The sequence below is a fragment of the Loxodonta africana genome, chromosome 19 (assembly GCF_030014295.1).
Source record: "Loxodonta africana isolate mLoxAfr1 chromosome 19, mLoxAfr1.hap2, whole genome shotgun sequence".
Taxonomy (NCBI): Eukaryota; Metazoa; Chordata; class Mammalia; order Proboscidea; family Elephantidae; genus Loxodonta; species Loxodonta africana.
Window position 1 is genome coordinate 40477637 of NC_087360.1, and position 21697 is coordinate 40499333.

At 39.1% G+C, this 21697-nt stretch overlaps 1 protein-coding gene across 1 annotated transcript in view; it reads left to right on the top strand.

Annotated features, from left to right (window-relative positions):
* Positions 1-242: 242 nt before the first annotated feature.
* Positions 243-21697, top strand: part of XKR6 (XK related 6) — a 529894-nt gene continuing 508439 nt past the window's right edge. Inside the window, exon 1 of the mRNA XM_003412450.4 lies at positions 243-2514. Within this exon, the coding sequence (XP_003412498.1) occupies positions 1745-2514 (770 nt within the window). The 5' untranslated portion in view covers positions 243-1744. The remainder of the gene's footprint in view (positions 2515-21697) is intronic.

Sequence of the window (21697 nt, forward strand, 5' to 3'; positions counted from 1 at the left end):
TTCCAAAAGTAGACTTCAGAGTCACTTCCCCCACCGTCCAACCCCCATGGAATGGCTGGTATAAAAATTATCCATGGATACTTTCTCAAAAGTCTTTATATGTTTTACCTTGGCATGTATACTCGTTAAAAGTTGTGTCCTAAAATTTGGTAGCCCCATCTTCCTTGCCACTCCCAGAACTTAGCTAGGTACTTGTGTTAAATAATCACATGCATCAAAATAACAATACCTCGATGCCAAACAAATATTATTTAATTTGTCCTTTTAGCATTCCAAAGAAAGTTATTGGCATTATTAGAAGATTTTATTGAAGGAAGAAATAGAAGCAGAATCCTAAAATGAGTACAAAAATCTAGTAAGGTCAATGAGAAAATCCAGAGTTTTCTCTCTCTTTTAACTTTAAAATGTTTGTTTCACCTGATCAGTTACAACTGTAACAATATAAATTGCTCATCTGGCTTCAAATATACTTTCACTGGTAGATCATTGTAATTCAAATCCATTCAGTGCTGCTTCACTTTTGTAATTTGTTTTCTAACTTTAAGTAGTGTACCCTACACCTATGTTAGTGATATAGCACATTGATAACATTTTCACTCATTTAAAGGTATGTTTGCTGACAAACTCTTTGCACCACAAGAAAATTCTAAAAGGCAATCCTTATACATTCAAATAGCCTGAACGAGTAATTGACATAGCTCAAATCCTGGTTAGTTCTGAATTTTCTAAATTAAGGTCACAGAGTTCTAAAATCGCATTCTTAAAAAAAAAGTGGTAGAAATATATTTCAATAGTGAAGAAAATATACTCAAGGTCACAATATGCCAGTTCAATGCTCACTCTAACATTTACGACATAATCAGGCTAATTTTTAACTGGGTTTTGCCTGGGGTTTTCTTAAGGTAATAGTAGAAACTTAGTTATAAAAGATGATAAAGTTATCAGTGACAAAATATCAAAGGGTCAACAGAAAAGGGGAGAGGTATTTAAATAGAAGTGAGAACTTGTAAGTCGTTTGTGGAAATCTAAACTGACAGGTAATTTTTAAAGACCTTCAAATTAAGATAAGAATAAGAATTTTTAAAGAAAAAATAAAAGAAACAGCTAAAGAAGTGAGACACAGTCATTTGGGGGGGTTGTCTACCTACACAATGAGGTCACCCTAGCTTCCGGAAGTGACACGTAATCACCTGCTTTACACTAGCTCCGCCCCTTCCCTCAGAGGTCCCGCCCCTCCGCCAGTAGCCGGGAGTGTGTTAGGGGGCGTTTCTCCAAGAGGAAAGCTGTGAGCTGCGACGCTGAGGAAGGGGACCCCAAAACGTCTGGCACTGCCCCCTCCAGGGATCACTTTGGACCACCTCACTCGGGCCATCGGAATTCTGAAACGCCGAGGGGTCAACCTGATGGGTTTCGGGGTCAACGGAAGAGGGGAAGGGGAGCCCTGGCGGGGAGAACCCCCCGGTCCCCCGCCCAGCAGCTGAGACACAGGAGGGCGGCCATCTTGGCCGAGAGGGTAGGGCTGGGGAGCTGCGGGAGCCGTGCGATTGGGGGGCTCGCCCGGAAGTGACGCCAACTACCCGGAAGCGGAGGGGGTTCCCTGGCCCACTCCCCCCTCGTTCGTTTGCTCCCCCGCTTCCTCCCCGCCCCCCATCCTCTCCATTCGTTCCCCCCCCCCTCCCCGTTCCCTGTCTTCTTTCCCCCTTTTCCCTCCCCCCCAACCTCCGGAGCTGGGAAGAGAGTCAAGATGGCGGCGAAATCCGATGGCGGTGGCGTGGGGGTGGGCTTTGCCCAGCTGCACAACCTGGACGAGGCAGTGGGCAGCGGTGGCGAGGAGGACGGGGAGCCCGGGGGAGGCGGCTGCGGCGGCGGCGGCGACGGCAGCGACCCCGGCGAGAGCAGCTCGCTCCATATCTGCCACTGCTGCAACACCTCCTCGTGCTACTGGGGCTGCCGCTCCGCCTGCCTGCGCTCCCTCCTGGGCAAGAAGCCGCGCCGCAGCGCCGCCGCCTCGGCCGCCGACGGGGGGGACCAGCCGCTGCAGCCGCCGTCGGCCGGCGCCGGGCGCCACCAACCGACGCCTTCGTCCGCGCAGCCCCAGCAGCTGCCGCCGCAGGTGGAGCGGCCGTGGCTTGACTGCCTGTGGATTGTGCTGGCGCTGCTAGTCTTCTTCGGGGACGTGGGCACCGACCTGTGGCTGGCCCTCGACTACTACAGCAAGGGCGACTATGGCTATTTCGGGCTGACCCTCTTCTTTGTGCTGGTGCCGTCGCTGCTGGTGCAGAGCCTGAGCTTCCGCTGGTTCGTGCAGGACTACACGGGCGGCGGACTGGGCGCCGTGGAGGGGCTCAGCAGCCGCGGCCCCCCCCTGATGGGGGCCGGCTATGGTCATGGCGCGGTCCGCGGCGGGCCTGGCGCTGGGGGCTTGGCCACGCCGGGTGCGCAGCGTCTGTGCCGGCTGTCTGTGTGGATCTGTCAGTCCGTTATCCACCTGCTGCAGATGGGACAGGTGTGGAGGTAAGAGCACTGCGGGGGTGGGGGATGGGGGCTGACGCGCGGGCCCTGCGGAGGGGTCCCGCGTGCTAGACTGGAGCCCTCCAGAGAGCGCTCTGCCCTCGATGTACTGCTAAGATTGTTCCCCAAGATGAGTCTTTCCCGGGGTCTTGAAGGATGGATTTGCCTTGCACTTCTCTTGGCGTCTTAAAAAGACTGTCGGTTTATCCGTATCCCTGGCCACGCCTTTTGGCCCAGGGAGGCCTAAGACCTGCTGTTTGTCTTCATCTCTGGTTCGCACTTAGCGCAGACCCTGCCTCTTCCTTCCTTTGCCTTCCATTTCTGTAAATTTTTCTGTGTTCTGGTTGTTCCTTTTTCATATATTCCAAGGTAATCGGCCGTTAGAGGTTTTTTCTGCACCCCAGCTCGTGACCTGAGGGGAACCTTCTTTCTTCCATTGGTTTGCGCTGTTTTGTGAGGCATCTTTCCCTCTTCCCCCGTTTTCTCTCTGCACTGGCCTCTATAGGGCCCAGTGGAAAACCCTTGCTGCTTTTCCTTTTAGTACTCCTTTATCCCACGCCCCCTCCCCCTCTTTCCTGCAGTCCCATCCCCTGCAAATGACTCCAAGCCGCTGCCCGCCTTGAAGGAAAATGACTTTTTTGCCGAATTAGAAGTACCCTTTTCTTAAGTGACAGGTAAAATTGTATAGTATGTGATTGCCGTAAACGTTTAACTTACCTCCAGAAAATCATTTATCCACTTGGATATGTATTCTGGCGGAACGTTGTTTTTGGTAGCCAAGCCAATGTTTAACTGATATTTACTCCAGACCCAGGCTTGGCTTTGCAGGCCTTTCCCATTCTGTAAATTTCCCTAGAGTCAGTTGACTCCCTGAAAAACCACTTGCGAACGAACTGAGTTCTCCGTGCCTTGAGCTCTGCCTTGAGCCCTGACTGACGTCTTAAACTGCCACAACTACGGAAATGAGCCCATTAAAACCATAGTAAATTTGTGCTCTCCCGGTGAAATCAGCTTAGGGTATTCTGGAAACAATGAATGATAAAAATACAAAAAAAAAAATTTGCAAGAGAAAAGAATCTGATTGCAGATAAATCACATAGGGAAGAGCAATTGAGTATATTGCTTTTGTGAGAAGACATTTTGCCTAGTCTGCCCTGACTCCTACCTGCGCTTAGTAGGAGATTTTAAGCACTCAGTATTTCAGTGAACTTGGAAGTAAAGTTCATTGTTATTTTAATTGCGTATACAGATCTTTATCAGCAATTTTAAACAAAAACGTTTCAGAAAGCATGGTTTTGAATTAAGTCGAATAATGTAAATGCATGCAAGAACTTGGTTTTACAAAATTTACATGCAAATTCAGCATAGGGAGAGTGTCAGTGGTTCTAGATTTTCCTGGTCCTTTTAGAGTTGTTTACTAGTGCTTCTAGACTGAACTAAGCAATCTTTTTTCTAGCTCAATTTGTGTCTGCAGATAATTTGCTTCCTGCTAATAAGTCTTCTTTTTAATAAGTCTTTAAGGAGAAGAGGCATAAAATAGATAAAAGGCTGATTGATTAACTATTATGAATGTAGCTTGGGTTCAAATAAAATTTTGAAATTAGTTTTGAATTTGAAAATCTAAAGACACCCTCAAGCACCCAAATCCATACTGAATCAAAGGTAGTGTGTTTGATATTGGGGAGACTTTTTTTTGGTCTCTGAAGCTGGTAAGATGCAAAGGAATGAAGGGAGAGACTCGAAGTATGGAAAGGAAAGATTTTGCAATACGGGGAAAATTTATTAGCCTGTATTTAGTAACTAGGCTTCTAATGGAACAAGACCAAGTCACCCATCTTCATGTTTTAGGTCCTAAGAAGTGTGGCCAATAAAAATGATTGTGCTAGGTTCAGATTCCTGAAAGAATTGTTTGTAATGTAATCCATCCTAGACACTTGTTATAGTAAACTTTCAGGACATAATGAATTGGAGTTCAGTTTCACAAGTTTTTTTAGGCTGAGTACCTTTCCCCCCATTCACCTAAAACTGAATTGTATTTGGGCAAAGTAGAAGTACAGATTTTGTAACAAACTGAAGAGTACATTTTTAAGAATACTTAAATTTAGTTCTTACAGTTGTTTAAATAGGGGAGTGTGTTGTTTTTCCTCACCTTAACTTTCATGGTTTGCCTGGTATATATGTATTAAAACAAGATGCCTGTGATTTTACTGTGTCTGAATTTTTTTTAGGTTTTTTTTTTTTTTCACGATTGAGATATATCTCTAAATAATTCATGAAGTATTAAGAGACATGCAAATGCAGTTATTTATTTTAATATAGCTATGCTGCAAAAGAAATACTTACTGAGGAAGTTTTTTTTTTCTTTCTCCTACTAGGCTGGTTTTGCTTGAAATACTCCAGCAAGTCTGCTCTTTTAATACCTGCTTGTATGGAATCCATTCATATGCATAAGCTTTGGGGAAGGGCTTTTATGCTTTTCTTGTTTTAATCTTTTGGCAACAATTGTCAATGTGTATAAAGACACCTCATCGCAGTTTTTTACTGCAGGTATTTTGGAGGTGCTGTTGTTTCTTTAATCATATTTGCTACTTAAATTTTCTATTTCATGTGGTCATTTGACATAGAGCTTGAGGTCTAGGAATTATATCATTTGATTCTGGCCACATTTTTAAGAAAAGGTGTCAGTGAAGTTGTACACTGTCAAAACTGATTTCATTAAACCATGAATATGTGTCTTTCACATGTTTGTTTTATTTTTTTTTAAGTGCAAAATTATTTGCCTCTTGCTTGGAAAAAACACAGTGCTTATTTGAGAAAAGTTAGTTTTTCTCGATATTAATGTGTTACATTTCTATACATGTTGCCTTACCTGTCAAGATGGCAAGTAGTTCACGTCTCTGTCACCAAATGACTATATAAAATATAAGAAAAATACTCTTGGCAGTGCCAGAATTGGAGCATGGAAGAGTAGTTGCCTGTAGAATAATTTGGTATCACAAACCCTCTTTTGCAGAGCACTAGTGTATGATTTGGAAACACTGGTGGCATAGTAGTGGTTAAGTGCTACGGCTGCTAACCAAAGGGTGGGCAGTTTGAATCTGCCAGGCACTCCTTGGAAACTCTATGGGGCAGTTCTACTCTGTCCTGTAGGGTCTCTATGAGTCAGAATTGACTCAATGGCACTGAGTTTGGTTTTGGTTTCGTGTGTGATTCAGGTCTTTTTAATGCATTCTTTACTCTCACTAACTAAAAAAACAAAACAAATTTGTTGCTGTCGAGTCAATCCCAATTCATAGAGACCGTATGGGATAAAGTAGAACTGCCCCACCGGGTTTCCAAGGCTATAGTCTTTATGGAGGCTGTCATATCTTTCTCTCCTGGAGAGGTTGGTGGGTTCAAATTGCTATTGGTTTGCAGGTGAGTACTTTAACCACTGTGCCACCAGGGCTTCTTTTGCCGTCACTAAACCCATTACCATCAACTTGATTCCGACTCATAGCATCCCTATAGGATAGAGTTGAACTGCCCCATAGGGTTTCCAGGAGCAGCTGGTGGATTCAAACTACCGACCTTTTGGTTAGCAATGGATCTCTTAACCACTGTTCTACCAGGGCTCTTTACCTTCCCTAGTTACTTAAAATGTAACTTACTTTATATTTATAGCCTTATGCGCTCAGTTTTTTGGGTTTGCTCAGTTTTTTCAGGTGCTTTTCCCAGGGATAGGAGGTAAGTCACACCAGGAATATGAGTCTCACCACAGTTCAGTTTAGTACATTGTGTTCTTATTAGAAAGTGAGATCATTTTCTTGGGGGGTTTGACATTATAAACAGAGTTCATTCGAGGAGCCCACATAGCACAGTGGTTAAGTGCTTGCCTGGTAACTGAAAGGTCAGCATTTCAAACCCAGCAGGTGTTTGAATATTTCATTGTTTATGTGTTTTTCTTCAATATATTATTTTGTCTTTGCTTTTGTGTTACTTTTAGAGGGCACTTAGTGTGTTGACAGTTTTCTTCAGTCAAGAAGCAACCAAAACCGTTGCCCTTGAGTCGATTCTGACTCATAGCGACCCTATAGGACAAAGTAGAACTGCTCCATAGAGTTTCCAAGGAGCGCTTGGTGGATTCAAACTGCCGACCTTTTGGTTAGCAGCCGTAACACTTAACCACTACACCACCAGGGTTTCCAAGAAGCAATGGTTCTTTAAAATTTTATCTGATGTACAGGATGCCACAGCCAAATCATTCATCTCCCTTTTTATTTGTTTATTTTTATATGTGTGTTTGCACCGTTCTGTTTCACAAGGGGAAAGAGGAATTTACTTAAAATTTTAAGAGTATTTGCTGTTTTATTTTAAGTGAACAGTCAGTTGTCCTTTATCTTGGAGGCTGGAATAGGGTAGAGGGATGTCTTCGAAGGGATACAGAAGAAAAAGGCAATTCATAGTTCATAACTGTACCTCCAACTTGTGAACAGTCATAAAGCTTGGTTTTAGCGTTTTCTCTGACTCTAGACTTTAGTATAATATAGGTTACACAACAGCTGTCTGTATGTCTAGCAGCAAATGTCCCTGGGCTGATGAAGATACTTTTTTAAATTTACACCCCCTCACCACTACCAGTATGTAGAGGATATGTAGTATATTATAGGACCTCTGTTCATGTTGAGTATTTTAGAGTAATGTTTCTTAACTCTGGCTGAGAGTAGAATCTACTCTGCAGCTTTTAAAAAATAGAAATGCCAGAGCACTACTGGACCTACTGAAGAATAATTTCAGGGTGGGACCCAAGCAGTTATATTTTTTAGGAGCTGCAAAGGTGAGCGCATCAACAGCCAGCATTGAGAAGCACTTTTAGAACTAGGTTTCAGGCTTTTTCTATTTGGAGATTGTTCCTGGATTTGTGTTCTTAATAAATACGATGGACCTATTTGGAAAGGAATGATTTGACCATGTGAAGTTTTGTCCCTGGACAACACCATAGCAAAACAACTTTAGAAATGTCAATGTATAAAAGTACTTGAAGCTATGTGAAGTGTATATACACTGTCTTAATAATCTAGTGCTGCTATAACAGAAATACCACAGGTGGATATCTTTTACAAAGAGAAATTTATTTTCTAACAGCCTAGCTGGCTAGAAGTCCAAATTCAGGGCGTCACCTCCAGAGGAATGCTTTCTTTCTCTGTCAGCTCTGAGGAAGGTCCTTGTCATCAGTCTTCCCCTGGAAAAAGAGCTTCTCTGTCCAGGAACTCCAGGTCCAAAGGATGCGCTCTGCTCCTGGCACTGCTTTCTTGGTGGCATGAGGTCCCCCTGTCTCTCTGCTTCTGTCTTTTATATCTCAAAAGAGATTGGCTTCAGACACTGTCTAATCTTGTAGATCTCACCTTATTACATCATAGTGATAAGATTTACAACACAAGGGAATCACATCAGATAAGAAAATGGTAGATAATCATTCAATACTGAGAATCATGGCCTAGCAAAATTGACAGATATTCTTGGGGCACACCATTCAGTCCATGACATTCTTTGAGCCCAAATATCGATCTCATTCTAAAAGGGTTCCCAGATTCAAAGCTATTTCCATTAAATGTAGTTAACTTCCTTACCTTATGTTGCATGTAAAAGGTATAGTAATTCTGCTTAATTTTTAAATGATTCTTTTCAGTGGGTTTGAGGTAAATTTAACTAGGATTATGAAAGGGATTGGACTGAGTTAACTGTAATATCCTATAGCTCTAAGATTTTGTGATTTAATAATGGTAATATGACCATACAAATAGATTCATTTACGTGAGCCAGGGTACTGGTCATAGCCATGTTTAAAAAGTTGTATTTGTGTGTTTGTGTGCATGTATGTAGAGGCCATATGTGCTTATTGTTGGATGGGAACCTCCATAGGGAAAAAAAAAAATATATATATATATATATATAGCATTTTAATCCATAAATTTAGTGTAGTTCTGGTTAAAAAGAAACTCAGTGGGATTTTTTTTTGAGGGAGAACTTCAAATAACTGAGAAAAGTAAATGTGTTTGAGTAGCCAAAAATACTTTGAAAAGGAAAAATGTTGAGACTTACTCTGCAGAAAGCTACATGTTATAAAGTGACAGTGTGGCTCAGTCAGAGGAATAAGCAAACAGGTAGTGAAGCAGAGTAAAAAGTCTAGATTGACCTGTTTGTGGCAATTTACTACATAGGAGTCCCTCCATGGTGCACACGGTTAAGCGTTCAGCTACTAACTGAAAGGTTGGTGGTTTGAATCCACCCAGAGGTGCCTCCGAAGAAAGGCCTGCCAGTCTACTTCCAAAAAGCAGAGGTACTATGAGTGGAAATCGACTCAGTGGCAATGGGTTTGGTTTTAGTGAGGGTAATGAGCCCTCCTCTGCCTGCTGGCCTCTTCTGGGACATGTCTCCCTTAACCCCCCTCCTTGCTATGCCTCTGCCAAAAAGTCACAGCCGTGAAAACCCTATGGAGCACTCTGAAACACATGGAGTCTCCATGAGTCAGAATCATCTAGACAGCAAAGGGTTTAGATTTTGTTTTGTGTAAAGGTGGCATTTCTGATTTGTGAGTGGAGAAAGAATGATTTGATAAGTGATATAGAGGCAATTGATTGTCCAATTGGGGAAAAAATTACATAAATAAAATAAACTCTAAAAGGATTAAAGATTTAAACAAAATATTAAACTCTAAAAACACTAGAAGAAAATGCCAGATAATGACAAATCTTGCAAACTTTATCCAGAAGTCAATCAGTCAGGCTTATGTAATAGATTCAATTTGGACTGTTGGAAAAATTTTATGGGATGCAAAAAAAAAACAACTCTCAAACATTGCCATTTTTGCCATGGGGTAGTTTACTTTGCAGTGTCTTCTCTGTAAACAAGTTTGTGGCTAAAAATTTACTTCACTCCCAGTGATGTCCTATTCACCTAGTTTCTTCTAGTCAGAAATTCTAGGTTTTTTATTTGACTCTAAAGAGTTATGTAAAAAAAATATATATATATATATTTTATATATATATAGTCTCATTTAAAAAGTTCAGTAATGTTTGACTCTTGCCTAAAGGCAATCCACTATTTACCACTATTGCAGTTATGGGGGGCAAAAAAAGGCACAGGACATAGTCCGGTGTAAAGGGAACATTGGAGTTAAGAAATTGGGTTTATCACTCTGCCTGCAATTTATTATATGTTTATAATCAGGCAAGTTACAAAAAAACCCCTGCTTTCGATTTGTTTGTATTTATCAAATAAGGACTTAAATTGGTTGATCGTTAAGGTGATTTTGGTTTTTAAAATTACCTCATGCTGTAAGTATTAGTACTCTGAAGATGGTTATAAACAGAATTTCAGACTCTGGTTTGACCAATTAAAATAGTTTTAGAACAAGGACATTATTTCCTAGGAACTGCTGTGAAGGCCAGAGTTCTGAGTCTCAAAGTGTGTGTTACTTTATTACTTACATTAAAAAAAAAAATTATGTTTAGCCTCTTTGCTACCCATAGGGGCATTATATATATCTCACTACTTAAGTTAAAATTTATAGCAAGTTAGACTTTGTGAGGAATTTGGTATGCTGGTTTTCAGTTGATTTTATGCATTTGCAATTTCAGCTAAAAATTAAGCTGTTTTAAAGTAGTTGTTTTTATGTCATTATGTTTTAACTTTTTATTATTAGATTAAGTTAAAGCAGTGCATAAAATGTTTAATACATTTTATTTTTCTCTATGAGCTACATGTTTTGGAGGTTTTTCTGAATTGTTTGGCAAGGTTAATTTATTGGGGAAAAATCTTAAAAGCATCTACTGCAATTTATTGTTTGTTATGTGTTCTGTAACTTTAAAAAGTTAGTGTTGTTTGTGAATTTTTTTATGGTAGTTTCCATGTCATTTGTGAGTTTTAAGAACTGATTTTTTTTTTTTTTAAATTTAGATTAAAGTATAGGTTCCTTTTTGGTTTGAGTATGTTGAATTTTTGGGAAAGATCGGAGTTGCTTGGAGAATTCAGTGTATGTTGTTACACTGATTTTAACACATTTCTACGTAAAATTCAACCTTAGATTTTTCTTTTCTGTTTGTCAGCGTAGTTAGATCTTGGTATATTGCATTATTTTAATAAACTTGAAAATAAACCACAATACGCTAAGTAAGGTATTTTACATATTATTGTTAACAAAGTTTCCTGTTGCATATCTCTTTTATCCTGAAATATCAAACAATTGGTTTTAAAAATAATTTTTGTTATGAATGCAATGTGTATATTATTAAAAGGAAGCTATTTCAGATTTATCTTGGTGATTAATTTGTAGAACATGGGCTCTGTGCTCATCACTCATTTGTAGGAAGAAGTTTGAATATTTGATTTATGGAAAAGTAAACACAGCAGTTTTCTTCATAGTACTTCTGGAAGGGAAGTAGAGTTGATAATATTTACCCTGGCCAGGCACTGTCAAAGAATCATAGGTGCATAAAGTAGAAACTTTTCTTTCACCATAATCCCGTCATTTCACTCCACCTTAAGTATACTGGACAAATGAGGAAAGATAGCAAAGAGGAAGAAGACATCAAATCCATGGCTTTGCCAGCCTTATGAAAGGGAAGCCTCCCCATAAAATAGAGCTGGCAGGAAAATGAAGGACACAAGCCCTTCCAGAGAGCAGACATAACTCTACGTTCTCTCCTCAGATGTGTTTCTTAAAGTGTGGTCAGAGAACCTTCTGTCTCAGAATAGCCCATGGGGCTTGTTAAAATGCACATTTACCGCATCTTACTACAGACTTAAGGAATCAGAGCTGGGGGGGAGGGTAGGAAATGTGTATTTTCTGCTTAACCTTTATTATTTTTAAGCATGCAGAGAGGTAGCAAGAGGAGTAACACCTCTGACCATCCACCTGTATTGTTATTGTTAACGTAGATAGCTAGATAGATGTATCTGTTAGCGTGTGTTTACGTGTTTAACGACTAACCACACTTCACCTCAACTACTGAATAATTACAATAATTCTTCATAACTGCGACGTTATTACATTTAAGAAAACAATAATTTCATAAAATCGTCTAATATCTGCTTCATTTTCAATTTTTTCCAGTTGTCCCCAAGATTGTCTTTTATTGTTTTTTTCCCCTTCCAAGTAAGATTTAATCAAGGTTCATACATTGCATTTATGTTGTTTAAAATTTAGAACAATTCACCCACTTTTTTTTTTTTTCTCTTGCAAGATTGACATTTTTCAAGAGTCCAGGCCAGTTCTGTTACATGTTTCCATATTCTGGATTGGCTAGTTGTTTCCTCCAGGTGTCATTTGTCTTCTGTATTTCTGGTAACTTGAAATTGGATCCAGGGGCTTGATTATATTCAAACTAAATGTTTTTGTCAAAAGTACTGTTTTCTACTTGATGTTTGCATCATATCATTAGGCACATGATACCAGGTTTGCCCCACTCTTAGTAATGTTATGTATCTTCGTTAAGGTTGTGACTGCCCTTTTTCTCCAAATAAAGGTACATCCTTCCTTTTGCAATTAGCAAAGCAACTCTGGAGATAATGCTTCAGTACTGTGTGAAAATGTCCTGTTTTCTAACAACCTTTCACTTAATGGCTTTAGTATCCATTGACAATCCTTGTCTGACTCAATTATTGTTGATAGAGGATGGAATTTGTATTTTAAACAAGTTCACAAATGATTCTTATCACTTCCAAAGTTTGAAAGCTCTATTGGTATCAGAAGCTGAGAGTTAAAAAAAAAAAAGAAAAAATCTGTCCTGAAGAAGCTACTACTATGAATTTCGGCACTAAAAAAAAAAAAAAAATTTTTTTTGTTTTTTGGTTTTAGGTTTTGAATGGGTTGTAGTAAACAGCTAGTGAGTTTAAACTTTATGCTAGTTTTAGAGGAACAGAGATAAGTAAACTAATGCCTCGTGTGTCCCATAATTCCTAGTTTAGTGTTAGAGAGGAAATGTATGTAATAATTACAATAAAATGAGGTAATTGCTAATAGAAGTACATATAACATGTTAGAATGTATGATAAAATTAAAGGAGAATGGAGGAGACATACAGAAATTACTGGCAGGAGGAAAAGAAACTACTGAAAATTCAGTTTTTACTTATTGTCTCATTTAGTTTTCACACTCATTATACAGATGAAGCTGTTGGAGAGGTTAAGTAACCTGTTAAGTTACTGGTAGATGGCAGAGGAAGATTTTGAAACCAGATCTCACTGATGGCAAAATCTGTGCTGTTTTCTACATCAGGCTTCTCGTGGAATGATCAGAAAGTTCTTGCCCTCACTGCTTGAATGCCCTGGTTACTGAACAGACATAACTCCTTTACTTTACTTTGGGACTTGGCTGTTTTGGCTTCTTGTAAATGGAGGAATGATATTCTCAAACTACTGGGGCCTCTTGGTATACAACCTGAGGTTTTTGAGACCTCTGATTTCTAGTCTAATGTGTTAACCCTGTGGAGAACAGGGTAGGTTTATGACTCTTCTGGTTGATTGTAATTGCTAATGTATTTCAAACAATTGAGTACCACTGAGTCTGTGTCCTTAGGAAATTATTTTCACCCCAATTCGTTTCTCAGGGTAAAAGCACCCACCAACCCTGTGATTTCCACATTACAGAAAGGAATATATAGGGTTGATAACACTCACTTGGCCACTGTTTATCCCTGCAGGTCTCACCTAAATGCTGCACCCATATATTGGTTCTGTGTTGACCTGTTGGAAATAGAGAAAGCAGTAGCTCTGTCCTTAAGGTTATAAGTCATTGGTTTCCAACCCTTGGGTGTGCATTGGAATCACCTGGGGAGACAAGTATTTGGGTTCTACCATAATAGATTAAGGATCCCTGGTGGTGCAGTGGTTAAGTGCTGAACTGCTAACTGAAAGGTTGGTGGTTCGAACCCATGAGCTGCTCCATGGAAGAAAGATGTGACAATCTACTTGCATAAAGATTACAGCCTTGGAAACCCTTATGTTCTGTGGGGTCACTGTGGCTTGAAGGTAACAGGTTTTATAAGACATTATGATCCAGTAGGTCTTGGGTGGGTCTGGAATTTATATATTTTAAAACCTATGTTTTCAGAAAGTTCCCCGAGCAGTGCACAGACATGGATGAGAGCCACAGCTATATGGGGTGATTTCTACCAGTATTTACAGTGGTAGTTCTTGAGGAGTGTATATTAGACACACTTGTGAGATTTTTGTTTGTGAATGTAAGCACTATGCGTATCAGATTTAGAGGAGTAAAAAAGTGTGTAAAAGAAGGTCTGTAGATGATTTTAATGACCACCAATATTTAAAGAGCCTCCGATCCGACCTTACTCTTAGCTGGACTGGGTTGGAGAAGAGTGTGTATTGATCAAATAATTGTTCCATATTCTATACTTAAGATTTAGAATACTGTAAAAACATTTAACTGTAACATTTAATGTAAAAACTTTTTTATTGTACTTTAGATGCAGCTTTACAGAACAAACAAGCTTCTCATTAAACAATTAGTACACATATTGTTTTGTGACATTTGTACCAACTCCATGACATGTCAACACTCTCCCTTACTCTCCCTTTTGGACCTTGGGTTCTCTATTACCAGCTTTCCTATCCCCTCTGGCTTCTCATCTTTGGCCCTGGACTGTCTTTAGTCTCTTTTTTTTTAAATGGGGGTGTCTAATTTTTGGCTGAAGGGTGAACCTCAGGAGCGATTTCATTACTGAACTAAAAGAGTGTCCCAGTAATATAAAAACATTTAATGTAAAAAAAAATTAAAACTGTGTCAAATGTAATTAAATATCCCTTGAGTTAGAAGTTTGTTTGGAAGTTTGCTGTACATCTAGGTTATTGTTATGAGCAGATGTTATCACTGTTGATGCTCCCAAGTGCCAGGTTAGAAGTATTTCATTGCGTTGATAAAATTGGTATTCAAACCAGAGTGAATTTAGTGTCTCAGATTTTCAGAAATGTTATTTATATATTTATTGAAATTTGTGCCAAGAATTGGATTCCTAAAAAAAGCTAGTGAATGAAAGGGGAATAGTGATCTAATAGGTGTTAAATGTGTGTCTTAGAGGCAGGATGAAGGAGACAGAGAAGAAAAATGGTTGAACTAAATTATGATTGATAGATTTATTGAGATGGCAAGGAGATGGGTCATACAATGTATTACTGTATTACTGTGTGCTGGTAAAATATGAGTACAGTGGATCAGCAAGCGCTCCTAAAATCTTCACACACAAAAATGCCTCATCCCTTTAAACTCTACGTTAGGAATGTGCTGTGGCAGTAGTGAGATAATCAGAGAACCTTGTAACAGGGAAACTCAGGATCAGAAGTCCTAGGGAGGAAATGGCTGGCAAAGATGAGACACTGGTGTGTGGGTATGCACGGTGCAGAGTGGGCTGAATGCTATGTTAATTTATGATTCTGGGTAAAAATGAGCAAAAATCGAAACGTCATCTTGCTTGGTCGTAAGGAATGAAGCTTTTGAGTATATATTCAACTAAGTATTAGTTATAAATAGCCCTTGCTGCCATTTTGCCTTCTGTAAAGCAGTTTTCATCAAAGGTGTCTCTGAAAGAAAAGATTATGCCTTTCAATAAAGACATTATATATTCAAAATTTAAGGAATCTCAAGTATTTTTGGTTAGACCCAGTGGGTGATGGTATGCCTTTGGATTAGAAGAAAAAAGAACCTACATAAAGGACTCCTTACTCAGTTTGCAGATCCACTGAAAGTTGTCAAGATGAAGCTAAAGTTAAAAGCAGTTTCTTTATAAATTTGGAAAAATAGAGAATTAGGTTTGTAGTATTTGTGACTGTGTTTGGGGATTCCGCTCTTTGATGGGAACCACATGATAATTTAGATAGTTTTTGAGATGTAGTAATTTGAGAAGGGAAGGGTGCCTCATAAGGCTTTTATGATTAAAGGAGATATTTGTCAGGTGTGTTACAAGAGTTTAAATGAGGTCCCATGAGGCTGGAGTGTGTCATTTAGCTTAACTGCTTGGCATTTGCAACTCACTATCTCAATTGTGCATTCACATCTACTAGTAATTAAGTACGTGTTCCTGAAAAACCTCATTCTGCAGAATCACATGTTAAAAATAACAGGGCTATGGGAAAACAGAATTAAGGCTGGCCTGGTGGTATAATGGTTAAGTGCTTGGCTACTAACTGAAAGGTTGGCAGTTTGAACCCACCTAGCAGCTCTGTGGGCAAAAGACATGGTGATCTGTTCTTGTGAAAATTACAGCCTAGAAAACCCTATAGAGTAGTTCTGCTCTGTCATGTAAGGTCAGTATGAGTCGAAACAGCACCTAACAACAACAACTTAAAACCATATAACTTTGTAACCAGAGCACTAACAAAAACATTGACAATCCAAATAAAAATTCTAGTATAGTTAACTTTACATTGACAGTTGCACTCAGCATCACAGTCAGATGATTCTTACATGTTTTTATTCTATGATATGTAGACTCTTGTAAGTATTAGCTCTTTTGTAGGCTAGTTTGTAGCCCTCATCTGCACCTACAGCATCACTAGGTAGATTAATGTAGTGGAAAGCATAGGAAATATTGAAGCCACTAAACCAGCTACCCTCTACTTGTACAAATGGAAGGTTCTTTGGTAAGGCTTTCAGTTTTTTTCTTAAAGTCTTCATATTTTTTGCTAAGGCTTTCTCATTATTTGTGAAAAATCTTGCCCTTGATAGCTTTAAAACATCAACATGCTGGGAAAAAATCACTTAAGTACCAACACTGCTTCCCTAATGCACTGTTATCTTCTCATTTTGTCAATCATGGGTCAGTCCATGTTACATAAACATGCATTGTAGCATAACTGACGTGTTGTTGAATCTGTGGTGGTGTCAACAGAAAATGCCAAGGTTTAGTTTTGGAGATACTACGGTGTTTCAACGTTGAGTAACATTTATTACTCTTCTCATGCATTTCTGGCCTTTATATTCAGCAAACAGTAAAGCCAAAAATCCAGATCCATTGACCGTCGAGTCGATTCCAACTCATAGTGACCCTATGGGACAGAGTAGAACTGGCCCATATGGTTTCCAAGGAGCGGCTAGTAGATTCAAACTGCTGACCTTTTGGTTAGCAGCCAAGCTCTTAACAACTACACCAGCAGGGCTCCAAAATGAGGGGCTATTTAATCCACTTTTAAATTTTGATTTTTGTAACTTAGTCATTGAATAGACTGTGAAAATGTTTTGATACTACATCAGCGCTTGAACTATATATATGGAGCAGAAATGGCTTTAAATTTTGGTGCATGTGATCACTTGTGAGATCTTGATTAAAATTCACCTCAACATACAATTAAAAAAAAAAGTAGTAACCAGTTGTCAAGGAAGACTGATGAATAAACAGAAAGCTTTCAGCAATATAAACAATCTTTCTTTTTTTTTAATTTTAAGGATGATTGGGAGAATTTCCAAATTAAGTAGAAGTTAGTTAAATGTGAAAAACGGCAAATCTATGTTGTGTGTGTCTGTGGCTATTAAGTTTTTTCTCAATAACTGTAATAACAAAAATTCCAGTGGCTCAACACAGTAGAAATGTATTGTCTATTGTGGGTGCCTCTGGCTGATGATGGGTTTGACATCCTTTAGGGGCTCATTACCCTCAGCATCCAGCCTGTGGAAAGAGAATATGGAGAAAGCATGACTGCTGCTTAAATGCCTTAGAAGTGACATACATCACTTCTGTTCCCATTCTCTTGTTAAGAACTTGCCACGTGACCATACCTACATCAAGGGTGTCTGGGAAATGTAGTTCCTGCTTGGGCAGTTGCTTTATACCATGAAAGAAGGAACTTGAATTTCAGTGGACAGAGACTCAGAAAGAAATAATTTTGTGCTTAGAGCAGGTACCCTCTAGATAAAGGGGTGTATGTGTGCAAGCATGAGCACGTGTGTATGTCTGTGTGTGTGTGTGTGTGTGTGTACACATATGTTTATGGAACCCTGGTTGTGTATTGGTTAAGTGCTTGACTGCTAACCTAAAGGTCGGAGGTTTAAACCCACCAGCTGCTCCATGGGAGAAAAGATCTGTTCCCGCAAAGTTTACAGCCTAGGAAACTCTTTGGGGCAGTTCTACTCTGTCCTATAGGGTCGCTGTATGTAAAATGCTATTGATTAAAGTGTATGAAAGGCAATTTCTTTTTAAAATTTTGATTTATGCTTTAATTCAGGAGTTGGCAAACTTTTTCTGTAAAGAAATAGTTTAGGATTTGTAGGCCATGTAAGGTCTTTGTTTTATATATATATATATATATATATATATATATATATATATTAGCCCCCTTTAAAAATATAAAAACAATTCTTAGCCTGTGGGTCTTACAAAAACAGGCCAACAACTGTTTTAATTGGTTATTTAAAACAGGTAACTCTTTAAATTAACTTTTAAAAATAACTAATTTTAATCATTTTAAGTGTGACCCATACTGTTGTTGTTATTTAGTTGCTGTTGAGTCAATTCTGACTCATGGCGATCCCGTGTGTTAGAGTAGAACTGCTCCGTAGGGTTTTCTTGGCTGTAATCTTTTTTTATTTAAATTGTACTTTAGATGAAGGTTTACACAGCAAATTAGTTTCTCTTAAACAATTAGCACACATCTTGCTTCATGACATTGGTTGTCACCCCCACGGCATGTTAACAGTCTCTCCTTCTCGACCTTGCGTTCCCCCATTACCAGCTTTCCTGTTCCCTCTTGCCTTCTCATCCTTGCCCCTGGGCTGGTGTGCCCTCATAGTCTCGTTTTGTTTTGTGGGCCTGTCTAATCTTTGGCTGAAGGGTGAATCTCAGGAGTGAATCTCAGGGTCTCCCACAGGCCATACTCTTGGGGTTTCTGCAGTCTCTATCAGACCAGTGAGTGTGGTCTTTTTTATGTGAGTTAAGATTTTGTCCTACATTTTTCTCCAGCTCTGTCTGCGGACCTTCTATTGTGATCTCTGCCAGAGCAGTCGGTGGTGGTAGTAGGAACCATCTAGTTATGCGTCTGGTGGAGGCTGTGGCAGTTGTGGGCCATTAGTCCTTTGGACAAATCTTTCCCTTGTGTCTTTTGTTTTCTTCATTCTCCTTTGCTCCAGACGGAGTGAAACCAGTGGAATATCTTAGATGGCTGTTCACAAGCGTTTAAGACCCCAGGCGTGTTGTACCAGTTTAGCTAGATGTTCCCTGAGACCATGGTCCCCAAGCCCTCAGCCCAGCAATTCGGTCCCTCAGGGCATTTGGATGAGTCTGTGGAGCTAGAATGGTAAGCTTTTGAGAAGATTCCACACCAAACGATGTTTAAAAACAAATTACTTGTGACATAGTTTGAGTCATGGCTTAAAGAAAAAAGCAAAGAGAAGGAACAAATAGACAATTACATGTATGGAGCCATGTAAATAGTGAGGATTGCCCCATAAGCACCAGGAATGTTTAACTCAAGGAATGGAAGACATGGGCATGGGCAGAAGATGTGAAGAGGGTTTCATAGTGGTCTTCAAATATATGACCTTAGAGCTGTAATATAAAAGAGGGATGATACATGTTCTTTATGGTCCCAAGAAGGTACAACTAAATCCACTGGGTGAATGGTACAAGAAAACACGGTTTGGCGTAATATTCTCTAATAGTTAAGTTGTACAAAATGAAATGAGCTCCCTTAAACATTAATGAGTGTTTTGCCACTAGAGGTGTCTGAACATATGCTGATATGACCATTGTAATAATGCCATTGAACTAGATGACCTTTAAAACATCTTCAAATTCCAAGAGTTTGTGTTCTTACTTGAAATGTTCATCAGTAAACTAGTAGTGGAAGTGAATGTATGAAGTCACTAAGTTTATGAGAGATACAAGCAGTTTATGGTTTGAAATGCTGAGACGGTGGTCCCCAGTGCTCAACCCAGTAATATGTTCCCTCAGGGAGTTTGGATGTGTCTGTGAAGCTTCCATGACCTTACCTTGGTCAAGTTGGGCTGGCTTCCCCAGTGTTGTGTACTACCGTACTCTTCACCAAAGTTACCACTTACCTATTGTCTATTTAGTGTTTTTTCATCCCCACCCCTCCCCTCCCTCATAACCATCAAAGATGATTTCTTTTTGTGTGTAAACCTTTTCATGAGTTTTTATAATACCGGTCCCGTACGATATTGTCCTTTTGTGATTGACTTACTTCACTCAGCTTAATGCCCTCCAGATTCATCCATGTTGTGAGATGTCTTGTAGATTCATCGTTGTTCTTTATCGTTGCATAGTATTCCATTGTGTGTATGTACCATAGTCTATCCATTCCTCTGTTGATGGGCTCTTAGGTCGTTTCCATCTTTTTGCTATTGTGAATAATGCTGCAGTGAACATGGGTGTGCATATGTCTGTTTGTGTGACAGCTCTTATTTCTCTAGGATATATTCCTAGGAGTGGGATTGCTGGCTCATATGGTATTTCTATTTCTAGCTTTCTAAGGAAGCACCATATTGTTTTCCAAAATGGTTGTACCGTTTTGCATTCCCATCTGCAGTGCACTAGAGTTCCAGTCTCCCTGCTCTTGGTGTAATCTTAATGGAAGCAGATTGCCAGACCTTTTCTTCTGTGGTAAGGCTGGGTAGGCTTGTGTTTAGGTTTCCAGTTGAGTGCAAACCATTTGTACCACTGAGGGAACCATACTATATTAAAATATATTGAAACAATACAACTGGAGTTTTAAATAACTTTCTCCAGATGAAATTTCATTTAGGTAAAACTAGCCTTCATAAACTAAATAAAAATTATTGCAATTCTATATCTAAGCCTTGTCGTGTTTCAAATCTTAAAAAAATCATTCGTATAGTTCGGACAGTTTGGGTTCTTGATTTGTGACCACAGCTCATGTAACTGACAAAACTGTGGCTCATACTTGGGGATTTTATTGGATCTTATTCCCCAAGTAATCACCCCCAAAAGTGACTTCTTGTTTCTCATCTGTTAATTGTATACACCATCAAACATATAACTTTTAAAGTCAGAATTCATATGTAAACTTGGAAATTTACACTACCACTTTATAACTGGCTGGGTTTTCTGTTTGGCTTGTGTCTTCTCTCTGGAGATGGACTAAAATCATTAAAAAATTCCTTATAAGAATATAAAAATATCTAAATATGATTAAAATGTAAAACTGAGATTTAAAATGTCTTAATTAAGACTGGTCAGTACATTTTATGAACCAAACTGGTTGCCATTGAATCGATTCTGACACATAATGACCCTATAACACAGAATAGAACTGTTCCATAGAGTTTCCAAGGAATGGCTGGCAGCTTCAAACTGCCGACCTCTTGGTTAGCAGCCAGGCTCTTAACTACTGCACAACCAGGGCTCCATGTTGTATAAGTTCTTATAAAAATCCGTAAAGTATTTCAGAAATAGGAACCTACAACTCCAGTATTGAAGTTTTTAAAGTTGATTGTTTTAAAATACATGTTAATTTGAATATTTACATTATATTTTCTGGTGTCCTTTTTTTTTCTTTAATAGTATTGAGTTTTTGGTGAAAGTTTACACAGCAAGTGAGGTTCCCATTTGACAGTTTCCAGAGAAACTGTTCAGTGACCTTAATTACGTCTGTCACATTGTATCAGTATTCTCTTTAATTGTGTTCTGTTTGTTCCATTTTCAGTACTCTAGTTTCTCTGTCCCCTTATCTTCTCATGTTTGCTTTGGAGTAATTGTTGACCTTTTGGTCTCATACTGATGTCTTCAAGCAGGGCACTTATCTTATGGGTAATGTTCTTTATTTTGTGTGCCACTGTGCTATTTTGCTAAAAGGTGATCTCAGGAGAGGCTCTGTTCCGAGTTGGCCCAAGAGACTGTGGTCCTATGGCTTTAAACTTTTGTATCGTTTCTAATTGGCTTTTAAAAATTAGATTACTACAACGTTAAAATATAAAAATATGTACTTGTTTGGAGGCTGTTTAATAATTTAAGTTCTGCTATATAATATCACCACCAGTTGCGACTGGACTAGGGATCTAGATGAGGATCCTTCTTTGTTCTTAAAAAGCCAAAATCTGTGACCTATGTGGCTAATAGGTAATAATATATTTTCAGCTATTGATTCTTAAGAGGTAAAACTACAATCGTAATTAGAATGAAAACTATACACTGAAATCTTCGACAGAAACTGTAGTTAGACA